General features: G+C 38.8%; 2 protein-coding genes across 3 annotated transcripts in view; one reads left to right on the top strand and one right to left on the bottom strand.

Annotated features, from left to right (window-relative positions):
• The window catches only part of LOC129767266 (beta-1,4-N-acetylgalactosaminyltransferase bre-4), a 40,512-nt gene extending 27,823 nt beyond the window's left edge, over positions 1-12,689 (top strand). Inside the window, exons 7-8 of one of the 2 annotated variants that reach the window (XR_008741503.1) lie at positions 5,182-5,305; positions 5,378-12,689. Coding sequence is in view for 1 of the 2 variants with exons in the window: in XM_055767964.1 (XP_055623939.1) it covers positions 5,182-5,190 (9 nt within the window). In the remaining variant the exon portion in view is untranslated. Of the gene's footprint in view, positions 1-5,181 lie in introns of both variants that reach the window. The other variant, XM_055767964.1, reaches the window with a different exon arrangement.
• LOC129767267 (galectin-4-like) lies at positions 9,842-20,282 on the bottom strand. The gene is made up of 3 exons (XM_055767965.1): positions 20,151-20,282; positions 19,896-19,978; positions 9,842-13,577 (listed from the first exon to the last, which is right to left on the bottom strand). The coding sequence occupies exons 1-3, from the start codon at positions 20,175-20,177 to the stop codon at positions 13,256-13,258; spliced, it is 432 nt and encodes a 143-aa protein (XP_055623940.1). The 5' UTR covers positions 20,178-20,282; the 3' UTR covers positions 9,842-13,255.
• Between the last annotated feature and the right edge of the window lie 517 nt (positions 20,283-20,799).

The raw sequence follows: 20,799 nt of genomic DNA, 5'->3' as shown, positions 1-20,799 counted from the left end.
CGAAAGAACTTATCTAAAACTAATATTTCAGATGATATGCTCCGTTATCACTCGCGCGTACTTTCTATCGAACTTCAATTGCGACTGTGGATTTTCTTAACGTAATAGCGATGGATAACAGTTATTATAACTGCCCTCCTTAGGGGCTTTGGACCCTCTGCTGAGGCTCTCAATAGTTTTAAGTTCTTTTTTGGACATGCTTCTATAGAGATCCGTCATTCGCAGGTGGAGTTTTTCTATTCCACATTCTTCGTGAGTGCCAAAAAGATAGCAACGAAGATGGTCAAAAGAAACACTACATGAAACACAATGTCAAAATTCGAGTTAGAAGGAAAATAACAGTGGATTGAGGTTAGGTTTGAAGCAGTGATCTATTACCAGGAGTCGTGTCCTCATGCACCTCAATTAATCACATTGTCGAGCAATAAATACGAGATTTTTCAAATTTTATCCAAATAAAACCGTATTTTATAGAGGTTCTAGAAGAAAAGCTCCTCAAAGATTGTCACAGTAATGTTCGAGTAGTGGGAAACGTCAATTTAATCTGTTCGAATGGTTAACTAGTAGTTTTTTTCGCTATTTTATGAATAACATAAAAATACTACACGATCCTTCGAAGGAAATTCTAGTTCTCAAGCGTAATAGGAATAGGTAAAAAAATCATTTTGAATAAATCAAAGTCGAACTTCTTAAAACAAAACGATTTTACAGGATCCAGTTTTTTTAAGAGCAATCTTCCAGTTTTTTGAAAAATATTATTGGCAACCTTGAGCACAGCAGAAATAGTGGAAAATTTTAATTGTACAGGCTAATGACTATTTCTTCGACAGATCCATCGATTCGTCGGCAATCAAACTAAACGGATTGCTTCCTGGATTTTTCTTAAATCTGGAAAAATCTAGACAAAGTGCGAAAATTCTGGACTTTACAAAGGACAGTCTGGATATCTGGATGCTTCAACAAAGTCTGCAAGATTCCATACAAATCTGGGATGGTTAAGCGTGGGTTAAGCGCAAGACCAGGGCCAAAACAACATGGTTCAAGAGGTTACCCTCTTGAAGCAGATAACGAATCAGATCTACCAAGTGGGAGAGAGTATAGACGAGAAAAAAGGGTGATTCGGAAGAACAGGCTTTGAAGATTATTGGCTGATATAAGCAGAGGCACCGAGTGTCCTGTTATTTCTGCTGTGCTCAGGGTTGCCAATAATATTTTTCAAAAAACTGGAAGATTGCTCTTAAAAAAACTGGATCCTGTAAAATCGTTTTGTTTTAAGAAGTTCGACTTTGATTTATTCAAAATGATTTTTTACCTATTCCTATTACGCTTGAGAACTAGAATTTCCTTCGAAGGATCGTGTAGTATTTTTATGTTATTCATAAAATAGCGAAAAAAAACTACTAGTTAACCATTCGAACAGATTAAATTGACGTTTCCCACTACTCGAACATTACTGTGACAATCTTTGAGGAGCTTTTCTTCTAGAACCTCTATAAAATACGGTTTATTTGGATAAAATTTGAAAAATCTCGTATTTATTGCTCGACAATGTGATCAATTGAGGTGCATGAGGACACGACTCCTGGTAATAGATCACTGCTTCAAACCTAACCTCAATCCACTGTTATTTTCCTTCTAACTCGAATTTTGACATTTCTGTAGTGTTTCTTTTGACCATCTTCGTTGCTATCTTTTTGGCACTCACGAAGAATGTGGAATAGAAAAACTCCACCTGCGAATGACGGATCTCTATAGAAGCATGTCCAAAAAAGAACTTAAAACTATTGAGAGCCTCAGCAGAGGGTCCAAAGCCCCTTAGGAGGGCAGTTATAATAACTGTTATCCATCGCTATTACGTTAAGAAAATCCACAGTCGCAATTGAAGTTCGATTGAAAGTACGCGCGAGTGATAACGGAGCATATCATCTGAAATATTAGTTTTAGATAAGTTCTTTCGGTTATTTTCTCAGTTTTCTAAAACATTACTCTCCTCCTTCGATATTGAAGATGAATAACAGAATATATCGCCGGTATATTGTTCTTCCGGTTATCTTTTCAGGTTTCCCAAAGATAACTCTCCACTGTCGCGAATGGAGTTCTATGAAGTGTATACGCTATGAATAACATGAGATATCGCCGGGATGATTAATTTTAGAGGAGTTCTCTCGGTTACCTTCTAAGGTTTCCCACAGTTAATATTCCACCGTCGCAATTGGATTTCGGTTGTGAAAGATGCGATAAACAATAGGATATATAGCGGTCCAATTAATTGTACAGGTTTTCCTTTTCAGGTTACCTAAAGGTAATCTTTGTCGCATGTTGTGACAAATGAGATTTTCAGAATGGTCGATTGATGTAAACGGAAACAAAATTACTCGGATTTTATATTCATATCATTTAAAGTCAATGGAGCACATTGACCCTTTGGTCTCCTGAACTTTGGAATGATTTGGGATACCTATAACACCTGATGTTCTTGTAAACTCAAAGCCAGCATAGCACCCGTCTCTATGAACCATTTCGGATAAGATTTCTTGTTATGAACCAAACACCAGTTGTGGTTTAAATGGTAGATCAATCAGTCTGAACCTCGGAATGTTTTGGAGGACCTACAACATGTAATGTTTATATAAACTCAAAAACAGTGTAGCACGTTGCTGCTTGGGTAGGCGTCACACCGTATTGAATGCCGCGTCAGTGTTTGGATTTCGATCAAAATCGAATGATACACAATGTGTCATGCAAGTAAACTCTCACGAACATATAACCAAATATGAGAGGATCATTCAGATACTTGTATGAATGTCAGTAATCACTTGTGTAATATTTAGTGATTAAACTAAGAGAGGAACGAAGACTGTTGATTGCATATCCGATCTGTATCAAACATCGCATACCATTTTCGAAGCCTGCATACAAGTTTGAACCACATATATCGTCCCATTTTACTATAGCGAAACCCACTGCACAGAAAAGTGCAAAGCAATAAATGATACAAGAAAAATTACGTCATCATTTAGTCACCATTTGCGGAGAGCAGCGAATGGGAAAGAGATAAAACGCGAGAGTTTTTGCTTCTCACTGGAATGGTGTTGCTAGTAAAACTATGCGGTCTATATGAATATACATATTTCAAGGGATAGCGGCTTTAAAAATGGAAAATATAATCTGACTACCCTCCCTTAGCCTCTATCGAGCTAAATAATCATATAGTTTGCACTCTCTGAGACTTAAAAATCAGGATCTGCTACATTAGTTGAATATGAATCTTTCGCTTTGCGTGGTCCGTACGATCCTGCTGTTTCATGATGCATGGAGAGGTCGATATGCATATGTTAGAGGCAAATAAGAAAATAAGCTTTCTGACTAAAAGCGTATATGATAGCTTTGCTTGCATGCTGGTGTGCAATAAAGTGCGAGCCGATGCAGAGTTGTCTCGTTCTCTTTTGTGTCGTGATTTGCAACACATAGCAACAAAAGAATACCGCTGGGGGAAATGTTTCCTGAAAGATCATATTTGAACGAACGAAAGCGATTTTTTCAATGAGTGGATCATTTGGCAAACACTGTGCTGCGTGCTGCGTTTCCAGTAGTGGCTATGAAGATTTCAAAGAAAGTTCTAGACATTGTCCACACTGACGTCAGCAAACTGATAACAGAGACTATGAATGGTTGCAGATATTTTCGAACCATGATCGATGACCATAACAGATACACAATGGTATATTTTTGGAGGACTAATTTGGAGTTAAGGATAAGATTCGTGAATACGTCCTTTTTGTGGAAAATCAATTTGTGAAGAAGCCTAAGGTGATTTGATCGGACAGAGGTGGAAGATACACGAACCATAGTATCCGGAGGTTCTACATGCAAGAAGATATAGGGTCCTACTATGTAAATGGAATCGAGAAGCCGATACAATCCCTATCACTATCACACCGAGCAAAATTTTGTACTTTATAAATCGAGATAATTTCTTACCGAGCTCAAACTTTATCTGAAACGTTTCCCAAAGGACCAAAACAAAATAATTCTCTAAATATATGCGACAAGCAAAACAAACAACTCGGAAAATTCTGAAGTTGCACTGGTAGTAGGGTGACTTCCTGGAGCTAAATTGTGGAAGCAAGAAAGTACCAGTGGAGTAATAATCAAATAAGAACGATACTTATAAAGGGCCTGTGCAGGGAAGGGAAAAGGAAAAAAAGGAAGGGACGTGCATATATCCTTGTATACAAATCATTCCGTTTTCACCGTGAAGTGACGTTCGTGATTTGACCTAAAGTTTATGTTCGTTTTTAAAGTGGAAGAGGCCCAGTCACAAGAAGAAGATGAACAACCATAACAACTAGATGACTCTGTGCAGCAGAATAAGGTTGAGGGTACAACAGACTCTGAATCAGTGCGCCAATCATCTAGACCGAACATTGATGTTCCTCCGAAACGGTATAAGGAAAAGTTACACAATTTACACAACACACAAATTACACAATTTAAAGGACTTTTCCAATTACTATCGTTATGATGCTTTCATACCTGCTCGTGACCTCGGTAATATAGTATACATGAAGACACAACTATTAGCTAACTTGTGCTCATAGCATTCAAGTCCTTCAAGGTAACGGTCGAAATATTTCCCACTACGTAACTCCAAGTGCAGTTCTTCCAAAAATCTTCTCCTTTCGAGTAATTTAGAACATTCGAAACCGGAGTAACAAAACTCCATAAATGGAATTCAAGGGTTCGATTAGTCTAGTGTAGTTTTTCCAGCAACTTGACAAGGGAGATCAATAGAAATATGTGTACTCGAACTCTTGTCAACGAATGTGAGGGCCACTTTTGATTGTCGAATACTCATTAAGGGAGATTTGGAATTCTACTGTTCGATAGAGACGAATGAACTCTCAGAGTTTAAAGTCTCTCTAATTCAATACCTTCCTTCCTACTGTTCGATTTTACTTTTGATTATTCTACAAAACACATATTGAGTATCTAATATAGAAATGTCGTGAATCGTGCATAGAAGTGTGTATCTAAATGCCTGCGATCCATATTGCAAGCTGCAAAATTAGGGTTGAAAACATTAGTTAGATAGTATCGTATCTACATAACCTGTTCAATATAACTGCCTTCTGTATTAATTATTCAGAATATATCATAGTTTATTCATCCTAATTACAGAGCAGCTGATGACAATCGTTCCTAGCGGATTGGTTCGGATGAAACAACTGGAAAACGACTGATTCGTGAATAAAATACGCCACGAATCAACACTAAAGCACAACAATATTTCGTCGTAGCCGAGGTAAGTGGACGAATGATGCAGGGGTTTTCGAATGTGGATAGAATCACAACAGATCTCGATCTCCCTCAGCAGCAGCTATCCCAGTAATCTCAAAACAACAAACAAACCAATGGGAAAAGATGTTTTATCATCTTACTTTAGTGAGCTAGGAATATTGGTAGGGTGTCTCGTTGAATTGTACATTTTTGTATGTTTTGTTGTTGGTCATATTTTTCGTGTTAGGTAAGCAAAAGTTATGTAAAAAGAGAGGGACATAATTTGAAAGTGAGATTCTTGGGACTATGTTACTTAATTAAGGGAATGATGCTAAACGATGGGGAACATTTTTCCCGTAAGTCTTTTTCAAAGTGCAAATTCGTCAAAAAAAACAACAAAGCTGTTAAGTTTAGGAAAAACACTATCAATTTTTAGATTTACTAATCAAGGTCCTAATCAGGAACGCCTGCGGGCGCATATTTAGTGGATACACAGAAGAAAAAAAGCACAAAGCTCCGTAGTGCAAATTTTGCTTTACGTTCGTGTTATAAACACACAGTCAAAATTTGAGGGGTTAGACCAATTTAGGCAAGCATGTATATATCTATTGTTAAAATTTGTTTCTAGAAGGGCACAACTACTTTCGGTTCCGTCCTGCCTTAAAGTTTTAGTGTTGCGACGCAGATGTTCTGATGCAGACCAATCTACAAACTTTGGACATGGGACAAGGACATGGTTTTAGACGCGTTTCGAATCAAATTAACGCTAATCACAAGTATTACCAAATACGTGGGGAATATGAATTAACAAATAATCAGTGTAAATAGCCAACAGACGTTCTCGAACGAGAGAGAAGAAAAAGATAAGTTTAGCAATCGGTGATAGGTTTTCCCCATTTTAGTGATAAATTATGATTATAAATTCCATTGACATGTGAACGATAACAGTGAAGATCATAGATCATATGCACAAAGATTCAACCATAAATAATTAAAACAAAGTTAAAAGTTATTTAACGTACTTTTGCTCCATTTCCTCATATCGTTTTCGAAAAAAAAACTACATCCTCATAAGTTTGTAGAAAAGGTTACTTTTTCAATGGTGTTGTTGCGATGTTTACCTATCTTCTCCGGAACATCTTTTTAAATCATATCAGACATTGAACAGGAATCAAAATTAAATTTATGGAGACAAGTTCTGATTTCGACTGGTTCGATTTCTTGGTAACAAAGGAATGATAAAACACAAAAGAAAGATTGCATCATACGATTTTCCCGAAGGTAGATAGTTTGTTTTTCTGTTCGTAGTCTAAGTGTAGACCCGAGATACAAGGGGCGCACAGATGCAGTCGACATGACGCACCAAAAACATCTCAAAATCAAGACAAGTCCTGCTAAATTAGGGCAGATGATATTCCTAATTTGGTATCTATCGACGAAGTGAAACCGATATTCATCGGGTTTTTGGCGATCTTGGCATGTTGCAACCCGAATCTAGCAGCGATTTCGTCAATGTAGCTCTCCAAGCAAATGCTGTATTTCTCGTTCAGTCGTTGGATCTCCATACCTAGGAAGAAGCTAGGCTCTCACTCAATGCTTCGATCACTCGATCGACCTCCAAAGAATCCTAGCAAGCGACAAATATGTCATCGACATATACGAGCAGATAGACTTTCGATCCACCGACGATCTTGGTGTAGAGGCATTAATCCGTTCCATTTTGCTTAAATCACAAGCTTTGCAGCACGCCATGTAAATGCTGGTTGGCTGATTGTACAAGCCTGTAGATGCTATGGCATAGTCTGCACACGAGTCACTCGCTCTCCATCTCGACGAAGCCATCTTAACATCTAGGTGTCGAAGAGTCAGTTTACTTTGAGACGCCACTCCACCTCATCAGGTCTATTCAACGCCTTTTGAAAGCTCTGTGGTTCATCATCCGCCGCCTGGACGTAGCAGAGCTCCTCTGGTAGTCAACGTGGCGGAATCTCTCCGTCAATCGTCTAAAAAATCCTTGAAGTAAGGTTCGTCCTCGATTGAAATGCAAAACGAATTGCTTTTGTCGATTTCGTCCTTTTGCTCCGCAACTTCTTCTGGATCCTCGAACACCGCTTCATCAACGAAGTTTGTGGCGAAGGCAGGTAACTTCGTCGTTTTGCATTTGTTTCTCCAGTCAAGTTCGTACCAGCTTCGTGAGTACCACCGAGCGTATTAGTCGACCAAACGACCAAACTGGTTCTGCATCATCTTCAAATACTCGACGATCTTTCCAGCCGCCTCCGACTTGTTCGTCAGCACGTACAGAACGCAATACCGGCTGTAATCGTCCACCATCGTCATCAGGAAATGATTCCCTCGCGGTGCCGCAATCCAAGTGGCCCACACAAGTTGGTATGGACGAGATCTCAATGGTGAAAGTGGACGCGGACTTGCTTGGAAACGGTGCACGACACATTTTTCCCTCGTTGCATACTCCGCAATCAGCTTTCACATCACACTCCTGAAAATTCAGGCCGGTTTCGAGACCCTAAGAAACCTAAGACAACAATGCCACACATGAAGGCAATTCGGAAACCTAAACACAGAACATGCAGGAAATAATGAAATATTTCGAATGCTTATAACTCGAACATTCCTCAGTGGATCGAAAAGATGTTTGCATCAATTGATAGAAAATATTTCCACGCACCTATCACAATCGATAAAATGTTATTTTTCATGAGATAAACAATTGAGCAACTGTGAAATGTCAAGCGTTATCTAAACGCCCTAAATCTGCCACGTTTTGATTGGTCTACGGTTTCCCCAACACCCCAATCAATATACCTAGTGCAAGTGGGGAGGGGGAATTTTTTTCCCATCGAAGTATGTTCCCTAACACAGCCATGAAAGCCAAAGTGCCTGGGGAAATTGGCATTGCAAATACATGCAAGTTGGAGGACCTTTCGTTCCCATCGAAGTATGTTCCCTAACACAGTCATCAAAATAAATGTGCCTAGGAAAATCCGCTTGGAAGATACATGTAAGTTGGGAGAAATTTGACGTGGGACTACGTTTAACCGGAATATTAGGGGGGTAAACAAGAAACCTAAACACTGAACATGCCAGAAATAATGAAGTATTGCGAATGCTTATAACTCGAACATGTATTAACCCTTTGTGGTCGGAATTATGTTTGCATGAAAAAGCATTGATGTATAATTTTGTGAGATTGTATGCAGAATATGTATAACTTGTGATATTATGAAAGATGAACAAGATTGTTTTATTTTTGTAAAATTTTATTCTTATGTAAACTTCAGATAAGTATTTACTAAACAATGTGTTTTAATAAGTTGTTTTCATATAAAACATATATCCTATAATTCGTATGATATCTTTCGAAACAGTCCCTAAAGTGCAGTTCAGGTGTTCGAATGTATCACAAAAACAATTAGTTTGGCGTCTTCTGAATTTTATCTTTCTGATTGAACATACATAATTTGAATTTTTCCATTAAGCCTTTCCTGAAACATGGACATTTTTCGTTTATACAGGATACCGTTATGTATTATCCATAGGAGCACCGTTAGGATTCGTGAACAGATTCAATAGACATTAAAATTCATTTAAAAAAAGTGTGAACTCATATATAGTTGCATAAAGTACAATATTAGTATACTTCCTTGCTGTGGTGGCTGAGAGCAGACAAACGACCGCAAAGGGTTAATAGATCGGAAGGATGTTTGCATCAATTGATACAAAACATCATTTCTACGCATCTATGACAATTAATAAAATGTTATTTTTCATGAGATAAGCAATTGAATAACTATAAAATGTCATGCGCTATCTAAACGCCCTAACTGTCCCGTTTTGATTAGCCCGATCTACGGTTTCCCCAACACAGACTTCAAAATCAATGTACCTAGTGCAAGTGGGGAGGGGAATTTTTGTTCCCATCGAAGTATGTTCCCTAACACAGCCATCAAAATTAATGTGCCTGGGGAAATACGCTTGGAAGACACATGTAAGTTGGGAGAAATTTGACGTGGAACTGCGTTTAACCGGAATATTTGGGGGGTAAAAAATGAACATAAACACTGAACATGCAAGAACTAATGAAGTATTGCTAATGCTCAAAACTCGAACATTTCCTAACCTTTTGCGGTCGGAATTATGTTTACTTGAAAAAGCAGTGATGTATAATTTTATGAGATTGTATGCAGAATATGTATAACTTGTGATATTATGAAAGATGAACAAGATTTGTTTATTTTTATGTAAACTTCAGATAAGTATTTACCGAACAATGTGTTTTAATGTGTTGTTTTCATATAAAAAATATATGCTACAATTCGTATGATATCTTTCGAAACAGTCCCTAAAGTGCAGTTCAGGTGTTCGAATGTATCACAAAAACAATTAGTTTGGCGTCTTCTGAATTTTATCTTTCTGATTGAACATACAGAACAATGCTCTTTGCCGCAATAGATGGATTTTTCCATCAAGCCTTTCCTGAAACATGGACATGGGTTTATACTGAGTACCGTTATGTATTATTCATAGGAGCACCGTTAGGATTCGTGAACAGATTCAGTAGACATTAAAATTCATTTAAAAAAAGTGTGAACTCATATATAGTTGCATTAAGTACAATATTAGTATACTTCCTTGCTCTGGTGGCTGAGAGCAGACAAACGACCGCAAAGGGTTAATAGATCGGAAGGATATTTGCATCAATTGATAGAAAACATCATTTCTACGCATCTATTACAATTAATAAAATGTTATTTTTCATGAGATAAGCAATTGAATAACTATAAAATGTCAAGCGCTATCTGAACGTCCTAACTGTCCCGTTTTGATTGGCCCGATCTACGGTTTCCCCAACACAGCCATCAAAACCAAGGTATCTGGGAAAATTGGCATTGCAAATACATGCAAGCTGGGCAAACTTTTGCTCCCACCTAAAAACCTAACACAACCATCAAAACCTTACATTACATGGCGTTTGTTAAAATTCTTCACTTATACTGCAAATAAGATGAATTCAATTGAATTCAAAAATTGTTTCATTCAATCAATAATTTGACAAATACAAACAAACGATTATAAAACCAACCGTAGTTCCACGTCAACTTTGCGGTTATATCATAGATATAATACACCCAAGTTGTTGTCCAGTGAACGGAATCTGTTCGAATCAACTCCTACCGCAGCGATCTTGTTCCCATCAGCATTTCTTCTACGGCTTCTTTTGATTCACTTGTGCCTTCAGCACTTTTTCTCCGTCAACACCGCAACTGCTGCTTCCACCGGATTTCTCCAACCGCTCCCTCCATTCATCGAACAGCTTCCCTTTCACGAACTTCAACGTCAGCTCAGTCTCGGGACGTTCAGGCTTAACAGGATGATGACAACCAACAAATATCTTTCCATGTTCGACTTTCGGTTGGCCAGTGGCGTGATATTGATGTCCAATAAAGTATTGAGCAACCGGTCTCCAGTCGCCTCGAACACCGACGGCCCGTGAATATTCCTGTACACCGCATAACCATCAGGTGCGGGGTCTACTTCGGAGTCTACGCCCTCTTCCTGCCTCTCTGCTGAAAATAGTTTTGCGGTTCTTTCATCCGACATTAGCCACATGTCCAGCCCACTGTAACCTGCCACGTTGTATTGCCTTCACGATATCAATCCATAAAAAGCAACCGGGAGAGTCAGCGTTCTATACAACGCTAGTTTCGTGCGAGTTTGCAGACTACGAGACTTCAGCTGGCTACGTAATCCATAAAAAGTTCTGCTAGCAGCTACAATTCCTCTTTTGACTTCACGGCTCACGTTACGAAAGCGACTAAGGTCTCACCCGCTATTCGTACGCATGATTTAGATCCCTCAAGCGTCATTCGGATCAACTTTATTAGTTTCGTCGGAAAGTCGTGTTCTAGCATTAGTTTTTCAAAGTTCGTTTCTCTTGATTGCATCGATCGCATCTGTTCGTGGATTTCAACCACGAACAGATGATGAGTCTGCAGTTTGTACTCCCGGAATTTATCTAGGACCTGTCACAAGGTAATCATTTGATCCGTCTTGGAGCCTCCCTCTTGAAAACCAACTTGGTATTCGCCGACAAACAATGCTACAATCAAGTCGATGGCCCTTTTTGTAGATGGGGCAAATGAGACCTTCCGACTAGTCGTCTGGCATTTGTTTATCCGCCCAGATTCTTAAATATCATCCGGTAAATCGCATCGTGGAACCGCTCGCTTCCTGCTTCTAAAATTTCTGCCGCTCTTCTCAGAGGCCTTGTAATTTTTTAGCTCATTGATCGCCTTTTTAACCTCGTCCTGTGTTAGTGGTTCCACAGCATGTTCGTCGCTCACAATCCTGATTCGCTCCTCTTCTACCTCGCCATCGAACAATGTCTGAAAGTTGTCTTTCCACCTGGCTTCAACCGTCGACTTGTCAATAAGCAGGTTGCCATCCTTGTCGTTAAACTGGTTCGATTATTTGGTAACAAAGGAATGACAAAGCACAAAAGAAGGATTGCATCATACGACATTCCCGAAGGTACATAGTTTGTTTTTCTCTTCTTAGCCTAAGTTGAGACCTGAGGTACGAGGTGCGCACGGATGCAGCCGACCTATGATGAATTTTCCAACAGGAACTTCTTTAGGAGAGACAAATTACAATTGACAAAAATGTCATAACGTGGTCAACTAAAAGATTTGTACAAACATTTTCAAGGATACCATCCCAACAGAAGACTTACAACACTCACTCTTGACTGCAAATCGCTGTGTAGTGTCTAAAAGATGCTGTTTTGAATACATTAAAATCTGTGATTTTTCCCAACTAGAAAGTTTACGTCAACCATCCACAATCATTTTTGTTTCGATCAATACGTTTCGTATGTTTCCTGTTCCATTCAATTTAAGAGATGTTAGTTATTGATCAAATTGACAATTATCCCCGACTGTCATTTGAAATTGAGATTTTATGTTTTTGCAATTTGTTTTTTTTTCTTCGCAAAACATCGTGAGAACCCGTTGACGTTTAGAACCCATCCGAAACCATTGATACATCTTCCAATAACCGAAGCGCTACATAACATAAACACAAATACTACGAATAGGTTTTCCAGGCATTTTATTATACCTAAAACGCTAAAAGTATTACCATACGACAATACAAGTAAATACTAGTTCTTTTATTCTTAAACTTTTCAAACTACTTATCAAAACCATATTCTTATATGGCTACTGCAAACGGATGCTCTTGCCGAGAAAAAGAAAATAGAAATACTATCCAGTAGAATAAGACGCGACGCGTCATTCTTACTGGCAAAGAAATAAAAGGTTTTAAAATTCCAACAAAATGACAATGCACAAGATTTTTTAAAAAGTGGAAGAACCTAAAATACAAATCAAACCAATAGGAATACAAACGATACAAAAGTTTTTGCAGGCACTGCTTTCGATTATAAAAAAAATACATAGTGAGAGTTTAGACAAAATATGTTCACATCCCTTCTCTCGTTCTCGTTTCAATTTGGCGTACCGTTTAGAATTTTCATTTTGTGACTGGAATTGATACTGGTAGTCGGAAAAGTGCCATATCAAGCAATGGAAAATTTGATAATAAAATCATTTTTGAAGAGTAAAAAAAAAGGAGTCCGCGCGCAAAAATCTAACTGTAGCAAAAGAACAATAATAAAAGGACGTAAAAATTTCGTTTGTATCTCACTTTCTCCAGTGTAACTATAATAAGAGTTGAACACTTTGAACAAAATTTATAGGGAGATAATCCAATGGAGCGATTTTTAGACGAATCTTTCTGCAGCGGTGTTTATTTATGTTCTCGATGACAACTCCCTGAAATCGGTGTCTTGTTCAACACAAGGCGTACACAAACATTTCTTATCGTCGAAGTACTCGGATTAGAGTTCGTATTATCTTATCTCATACTGAAATCCGCCCGTTTCTTCGCTGGTTTACTCGGACAGAATGGCATCCACGTCGGCTCCTGGACCGAGATGGATGAATCGAACCGCGGCATACGGTTGACGGTGGGCAAACTCGCAGTAGTGACACCCGTTGACAGCAATACTGTACCCGTCCGGTTTGACCGTGATCTGAAGGTCGAAGTATGATTTCTTCTGTATCGGACAGCCACCGTGGCGTTCCTCGATGCCCCAGGCTTTGAACTGATACGTGTTGCGGCAAATGTGCTGATCCTTGGGCCGAATGCTGATATGGAGAGGACAATCGTCACGTGGGTTCACATTCGGACCGGTCTGAAAGTTGATGTTGAACCTGAAAATAAGGACATTCGGAGTGAGCTAGATTTTATTCAATGAGTTATCTCAGCAATGGTTAGAAATATGGTACAATTTGAAAAATGTTATGTCGGTTTCTTAAGAATCGATAAAAGCATTTAAAAACAAACTCTCTCGGAAGAACTGAATGAGAACGACAATGAATGAGAATGAGATTGAGAATGAGAATGAGGACATTCGGAGTGAGCTAGATTTTATTCAATGAGTTATCTCAGCAATGGTTAGAAATATGGTACAATTTGAAAAATGTTATGTCGGTTTCTTAAGAATCGATAAAAGCATTTAAAAACAAACTCTCTCGGAAGAACTGAATGAGAACGACAATGAATGAGAATGAGATTGAGAATGAGAATGAGAATGAGAATGAGAATGAGAATGAGAATGAGAATGAGAATGAGAATGAGAATGAGAATGAGAATGAGAATGAGAATGAGAATGAGAATGAGAATGAGAATGAGAATGAGAATGAGAATGAGAATGAGAATGAGAATGAGAATGAGAATGAGAATGAGAATGAGAATGAGAATGAGAATGAGAATGAGAATGAGAATGAGAATGAGAATGAGAATGAGAATGAGAATGAGAATGAGAATGAGAATGAGAATGAGAATGAGAATGAGAATGAGAATGAGAATGAGAATGAGAATGAGAATGAGAATGGGAATGGGAATGAGAATGAGAATGAAAATGAAAATTAAAATGAGAATGAGAATGAAAATGAAAATGAAAATGAAAATGAAAATGAGAATGAGAATGAGGATGAGGAAAATAATGAAAATGGGAATGAGCATGACGACAGTCGTCCACACTTGTGAATACCAAGAGACGACCAGTTCGAGAATGCGTATCCAGAGTTCGTCTCAGGGCTTGATCAAAACGCAATGAACGCGAGGCGTAGGCCGATTGTATGCAACAACATGTTCTCCCAAACGGAAAACGATAGGAAGAAATAGGCTCCAGGAACAACAGAGCAAGCGAAATGTAGAAACGAAGTTCAGTACGACTGAGCAATTCATTCACGAGTGGTGCTCGCTAGAGATGGACAAAATGATGATGAACGGTTCAGTCACTAAACGTTCATCTAAGTGAATCAGTTCTTTTGAACCGTTCTTTCGCTCTTTCGTTCAGCGGTATTAACCCTTTCCCGTACAACATCGAATCTCACTCATGGTGTACTTGCATAGCATAGGGCACTAGAACGCTCAGCAGAGTAGTGAAATACTTGATTTGTGACGTATTAAATAATACGGGAAGTGGATAAGAACAACATAGAATGTTAGCTGGAATCCAACATTAATAGATGGCTATTCATTGATATCGTTGGATTGCATAGAAGATTTTTTTTTAAACATATGGGATTTATATTTTTGAAATTTAGTGGGGAAAGATGGAATGCTTCTTCTTTTAAAGTCGCAAACTGTATGTGAAAATATGTTTATTGGCCGACAATAGTATATGTAATAATTTGATGCGCACAAATGTGTGCAATGTAAATTCATGTTTCATAATGGTTCATTCAAAGAAAATAGATACTACGAAAATTTAAATTTAATTTTTAATCAAGAATTGAGTATACATTATCAAATTAAACCCTGCGTTACGTGCATTTTGCTCGTAATTGATAAGATCGTTTTATTTTTCTTACAAGCGTTACAAGCTCGTTATATTTATCCTTTCCGTCCAGCGCAAATCAGTTCAGCTGCACTCGCAAACAGTTCGTTCTCAAACAGTTCACTCGCAAACACTTCTTCCTCAAACAGTTCGTTCCAACAGTTCACTCGCAAAAAGTTCTTTCGGAATCAGTTCGTTCACAAACCGTTCGCTCGCGATCAGTTCGTGGGGCGGACTACCGTTTTTTAAATAAGAACGACCGTTCGTTCACTCTTTTTTGCGAACTAGTTCTTTCGTACCGTTAGTGAACGATTTGCCCATCTCTAGTGCTCGCGAATCATTATCACCAGTGCACAATGGTCCAGGAGGTCGTTTAAGTGGAAATTAGCATTTATAGATCGACAGTTATTCTCTAGACAAAAACTGTCTTCCACAAAGTTGTTACATATGATATAGCGCAGATTTTTATGTTTTCAAAAATACGGCAACCAAAATTGTCGATGAAATAAAAAATATAACTTTCTTATCTTTATAGATAGAGGTAAACATAGTTCGACAATGCTGTATTCCCAATTATTTGAGACATGTTTGTAGGAAATAAAGAGATAAAAGTCTCTCATAAATCTCTCTCTCTATCTATGTTGCATTACGGTAACCATGGAAAACGTGTTTCTTTACTCTAATTTTTATATTTAAAATTCTACATCAAAATAGTCTTCGTACGACTTCGTACGAACTTGTCAATATCTTAATCTTACTCGTAGTTATTGACGGGTTTTCACTCAAAAATTCAATTTCAATTTCAAATTCAATTTTAATTTACTCAAACACAAAAAACATAGTTTTGAAAATCACATGTTACATAGAGTGAAATTTGTTCTTTCAAATCCCGTCAACAAGGATTTTTTTTTGTTTGCCCCAGAAAGAATGACAAACAAATGTAGAGAGCGTATTTTTTGGGAAAAATATCAATAACTTCGAGTGAAGTTGAGATATTGACAAAATCTGCATCGCAAAATATTTGGATTAGTAAACGCTAAGAGACATTTGAAGACGGTTTGCATGTAGAATTTGAAGTATAAAAGTTAGAGCAAAAAACGGTTTTTTCCATGGCGACCCTAACGCAACTTAGAGAAAAAGGCGCTATATCGGTTATTTCAAGAGATAGAAAAAAAAACTTTGTTGTACAAAGATGTCTCAAATAACTGGGGCTGCAACATTGTCGAGCTATGTTTACCTCTATCTATAATGATAAGAAAGTTATTTATTTTTTTCATCGACAATTTTGGTCACCTTATTTTTGATAACATGAAAAGGAGCGCTCTATCCTAGGCTTCTGAAGTTCAGCATTCCTGCAGGCTAACAAGTGCAGTGAAAATTATGAACAAGCACGTTCTTCCTCTGCACTTGGATCAGGCTCAGAACATGGAGAAGCTGCTACTGACAGTCTACTGTGCTCCTGTGGCGATTCCCAAAAGTTTGGGGTACTGTGTAAGACCAAGAAGCGGACTGCTCCAACACCTACGTGAAAGGCGTGAGTCTCCATGGCGAAGGAGATTGGAGCAAGGGATCCGAAACAAGCGCGCCGCAATTGGAAAATGGCGTACAAAAGAGGCAGCAAATCGACGAAATTAACGACGAAACTCAACACACTGGTAGAGCAATTGAGCATCTTATCAAAACGACTGAAACGTTACTCTGACTCTGCAATGCGCCAAGAACAAAATCGGATGTTCAGAGATAACGAACAAACGTTCTGCGACCATATTAGCGACAAGAAGCCCGATAAAAGGGAAGGTTTGTCAGATATTAGCGATGTCAAGAACATCTGGGCTGATATTTGGGAGACCCCAGTACAGCATCGCGACGGACAAATGTGGTTAAGACGGGAGAAGAAGAGTTGTGGTGAAATTGGAGAGATGTCAGCTATCATCGTCGGAGAGAACGATGTCCGCGAAGCCTCGCGTTACCTGAGGAACTGGGCAGCACCGGGCCCCGATGGTGTTCAGAGCTTCTGGCACAAGAAGCTGACCGTCGCACATCTAATGATCGCTGAATGCATCAACAAGGTGGTATGTTAACCACTTAACCTTCCCTAATTAGCCACCCGTGTAGTACGCCTTCCTCCTCCCAAAAGACAGCAACACATTGAACCTACTAAAGCACATACCAATAATGTGTCCATCGTGTATGTACAAACTGCTAAGCAGCATCATAATTGCCTATTTCTACTCACTGCAAACAATATAACATCCTTGCAGAAGAGCTTCACGTGGCTCATACATGGCTTCAAAAACCAGGCCATCATCGACGCAACCACACTCAGACAAACGATATACAAGCAGCGAAACCTTAGTATGGCCTAAATCGACTATAAGAATGACTCCATAACTCACTCGTTTCTCGTCCGGGTATTGGAAATCTATAAAAGTGATCCCGCCATCGTGAGGTTCCTGCAACATGCGACGAGGCAGTAGAGCGCGTCTCTACACCTCAGTGATGGGGAAAATCCGTTGCAGATAACGAGGGGGAAATTCCAAGGTGACTTTTCAGCCCGCTTTGGTTTGGTCTGATACTGAACTTCCTTAGTAGGACGCTCAAGACGCTCATGGCTATAAGATAAGGTATGCCGACGGCGTCCACGAAGACGTGATCCAAATCTTTAACACGAACGATCAAGGTCTACGCTTATCCACTTCAGTATCTAGGTGTAGCTATCCGGGTTTTCGAAGACATGAGCAGGGACATCGGCATGGAGTTCGCACTTGGCAAGTGCTGTTATGTCCATCTGCTGAAAGAACATCTCAATGAATCCGGAGGATACGAGGTCTACGACGGCAAGTTAATAAAAGACATGGTTCGTGGCGAATCTTATAAATACATTGGATTCCGACAGTTCAATGGAATTCGTCACTCCATCATCAACACGGAGCAGAGCGACAAGTTCTTGAGTCGAGTGAAATGTGTTCTGAAGACATTCTCCAACGCGGGGAACTACATACATAGGTACCCGCTATCAACACTTTTGGGTTTCCCGTGCTGATTCTCAATCTTGGAGCAGTTATATGGATCAAACATCCACATTTCTGCACTGTCTTACCCAAGCGAATACTTCACAGAATGCACCAACCAATACGCGCTATACCGAGCTATCTGCTCCGCTAACAGAAGATACAGTGCTCTGCACTTGGTGCAAGCAGTTAACCAGCTTAACTGCCATCTGGAGACAGTGAAGAAGATGATCGCGGCTTGGAAGCAGAAGGCAGTGCATGGTGCCCACCCCAATCTTATCTGCGGATAACGCATGGTAAATTCCCTTTATTAATAGAAGCACACATGGAAACCATTCAGGGCATGATTATACCAACCAGAAACTGCAAACGATACGTTTGGCTTGGTTTGGTTTGGTTGTTGACATTTGCCGGATGTATCAGCCTGGAAAAATATAGAGCACTGTCAGGCTGTCACGTTTAGGCCACCGAGCGCCACAATAACGTGGCAGGCAATGTCCATCGATAACTGGCGCTCCAATGTGGTCTAATGGAAGACAACATACCGCACTACCGGTACCTCCCTCCACCTGTCCTGGAAAACAACCATTACCAGCTGTACTGGGATAACACTGTTCTGAGCAACCTCTCGACGGAAGTACCGTAAGTATTGCAAGTACCAACCATTGGCCGTGGGACTCAAGGAACTGTGGGAGCTAAGAGAGGTCCTAGGAATTGTTCTAGCCGTTCTCGTTGGAACTGGAACTGTCCCAAAAACGCTTCTGGTACCGCTCAAGGTGTTGAACATTGAGAAGAAATGGGTCGCCATCTATAATTCGCTTCTCCTTAGCACCTGCGCGATTGTTCTGCAATTTATTGGTCAGGACTAAACAGCATACTCATGCAGATACGTGCATTCCGCAGAGCCTATTTCCTCTTTAGCAATAAGAAGCCCGGGGGCAAGTAAAATGTTCTGGCTAGGCTCGCCTATTAAAAAAGTTTCATAAATCTGCCGAAAAAAAAAGGTTTTCTGCACTAGATCACTAAATCTGTCTTAAACATTAAAACCATTATAACTGGTTTACCTACAATTGTCTGTAGGCGCGCTGTCGAAGTATATTATGCTCAAAGCTATCAAAGCTATCGATTGACTTCGAATAAACAGATGTTCAAAGTAAAAAGTTTATATTTAGATGCTTAAATAAGGGGAATCGTTCCACTATGGTGATAAAAAAGCCTAGTTATTACAACCATTTCAAGACTGATAACCACAGTAAAAACAAATTTATAAAATTTATAATAATATTTATAAATTATATGAAAACACAATCTTGTAAGCAGAAAGAAGAATCTGATCTTAAATTGAAGGTATTTCTGGACCTCAAATAAATCGTGTAACCCCTAAGTTGCTTTAACCTTTCGACAATTATGTAGAAATGGGTGTGGTTCACATGAAATGACTTGTTTCCACCTTGTTTTTGTTTTTTAAGAGCCCCCGCAGACTGCATACTTTTTATCGGCAGACAGTTTGATCGAGTTGACCTGTTAGTGCAAAAACCGACCTAACTGAATCGGTGTAATGTTCGCATATGCAAATCTCTCCATACTGATTAAGTCGGCCGTAAAATAGTATGCAGTCTGCGAGGGCTCTAACAGTTTCAACGAATACCTTGAGAATCTACACTGGTACTTACTGATCCTGAGTCATTTTTCCTCGAATGATGATTTTCCGGTATAGTCCCAATCCTGCAGGAAGGTAAGCGAGGAAAGGCGATGGCTGTGAATGTCGAATCAATTAGTTTAGTACCATACACTTTATGAATCATCACTATGTATGGTAACGACAGGTGAACTGTCCCCCGGGATATACGGTCAATATGCATAACTTGAGAGATACAGTTATCAACCAATCGTTTCCTCGATTATGAGCACATTTAAATATTACTCACAGGATTGTACACTGGAAGTTGAGACATAGTTGGTTGAATTTAACTCTCGGTTATTCACGAAACACTGTTTGAATTGTTAAGAATCCAACTTCACCTGCTGCAATGGGTACGCGAATCGACGATTGATATAATATAAAAGAACGATACTGAGAACCTTTGGATTTGATAAAACGTATATTGATGATAAGGTAAATACATCGATATGCAGATAAGATAAACGACCATATCACAGCGACGCATAAGCTGAGAAGTTTTCTATGTTTTTGGAATTTTTCGAATTTTCCATGATAAATTTAAAAATGATTATTTTTATGTTATTATGATTATCATTTGGAACATTAAATGTGTAATACATGGTAACAAAAACATTGCATTGGTCATCTATTTACAGAATGGATAAGTCTTATCAATACTTGGAATTATTATGAGTGCTCTAAAACCAAACAAATGCAATTTGAATAAGGTCGCAACCTCAAAATATGAATTCATTGAAGAACAACAAAGAATTTTTTTTATCTTCAAATGGATCCATATACACTCGATATTTTGTATAGTGTATTGTAAAAATGGATACGTTGTAAGAATTTGATACTTTTACTAACTTTTGTGCTTGAAAAGTACGATTTGACCGCATTTAATCTGTTGAATC

This window comes from Toxorhynchites rutilus, chromosome 2, assembly GCF_029784135.1.
Source record: "Toxorhynchites rutilus septentrionalis strain SRP chromosome 2, ASM2978413v1, whole genome shotgun sequence".
Taxonomy (NCBI): Eukaryota; Metazoa; Arthropoda; class Insecta; order Diptera; family Culicidae; genus Toxorhynchites; species Toxorhynchites rutilus.
This window is presented reverse-complemented; position numbering and strand designations above follow the sequence as displayed.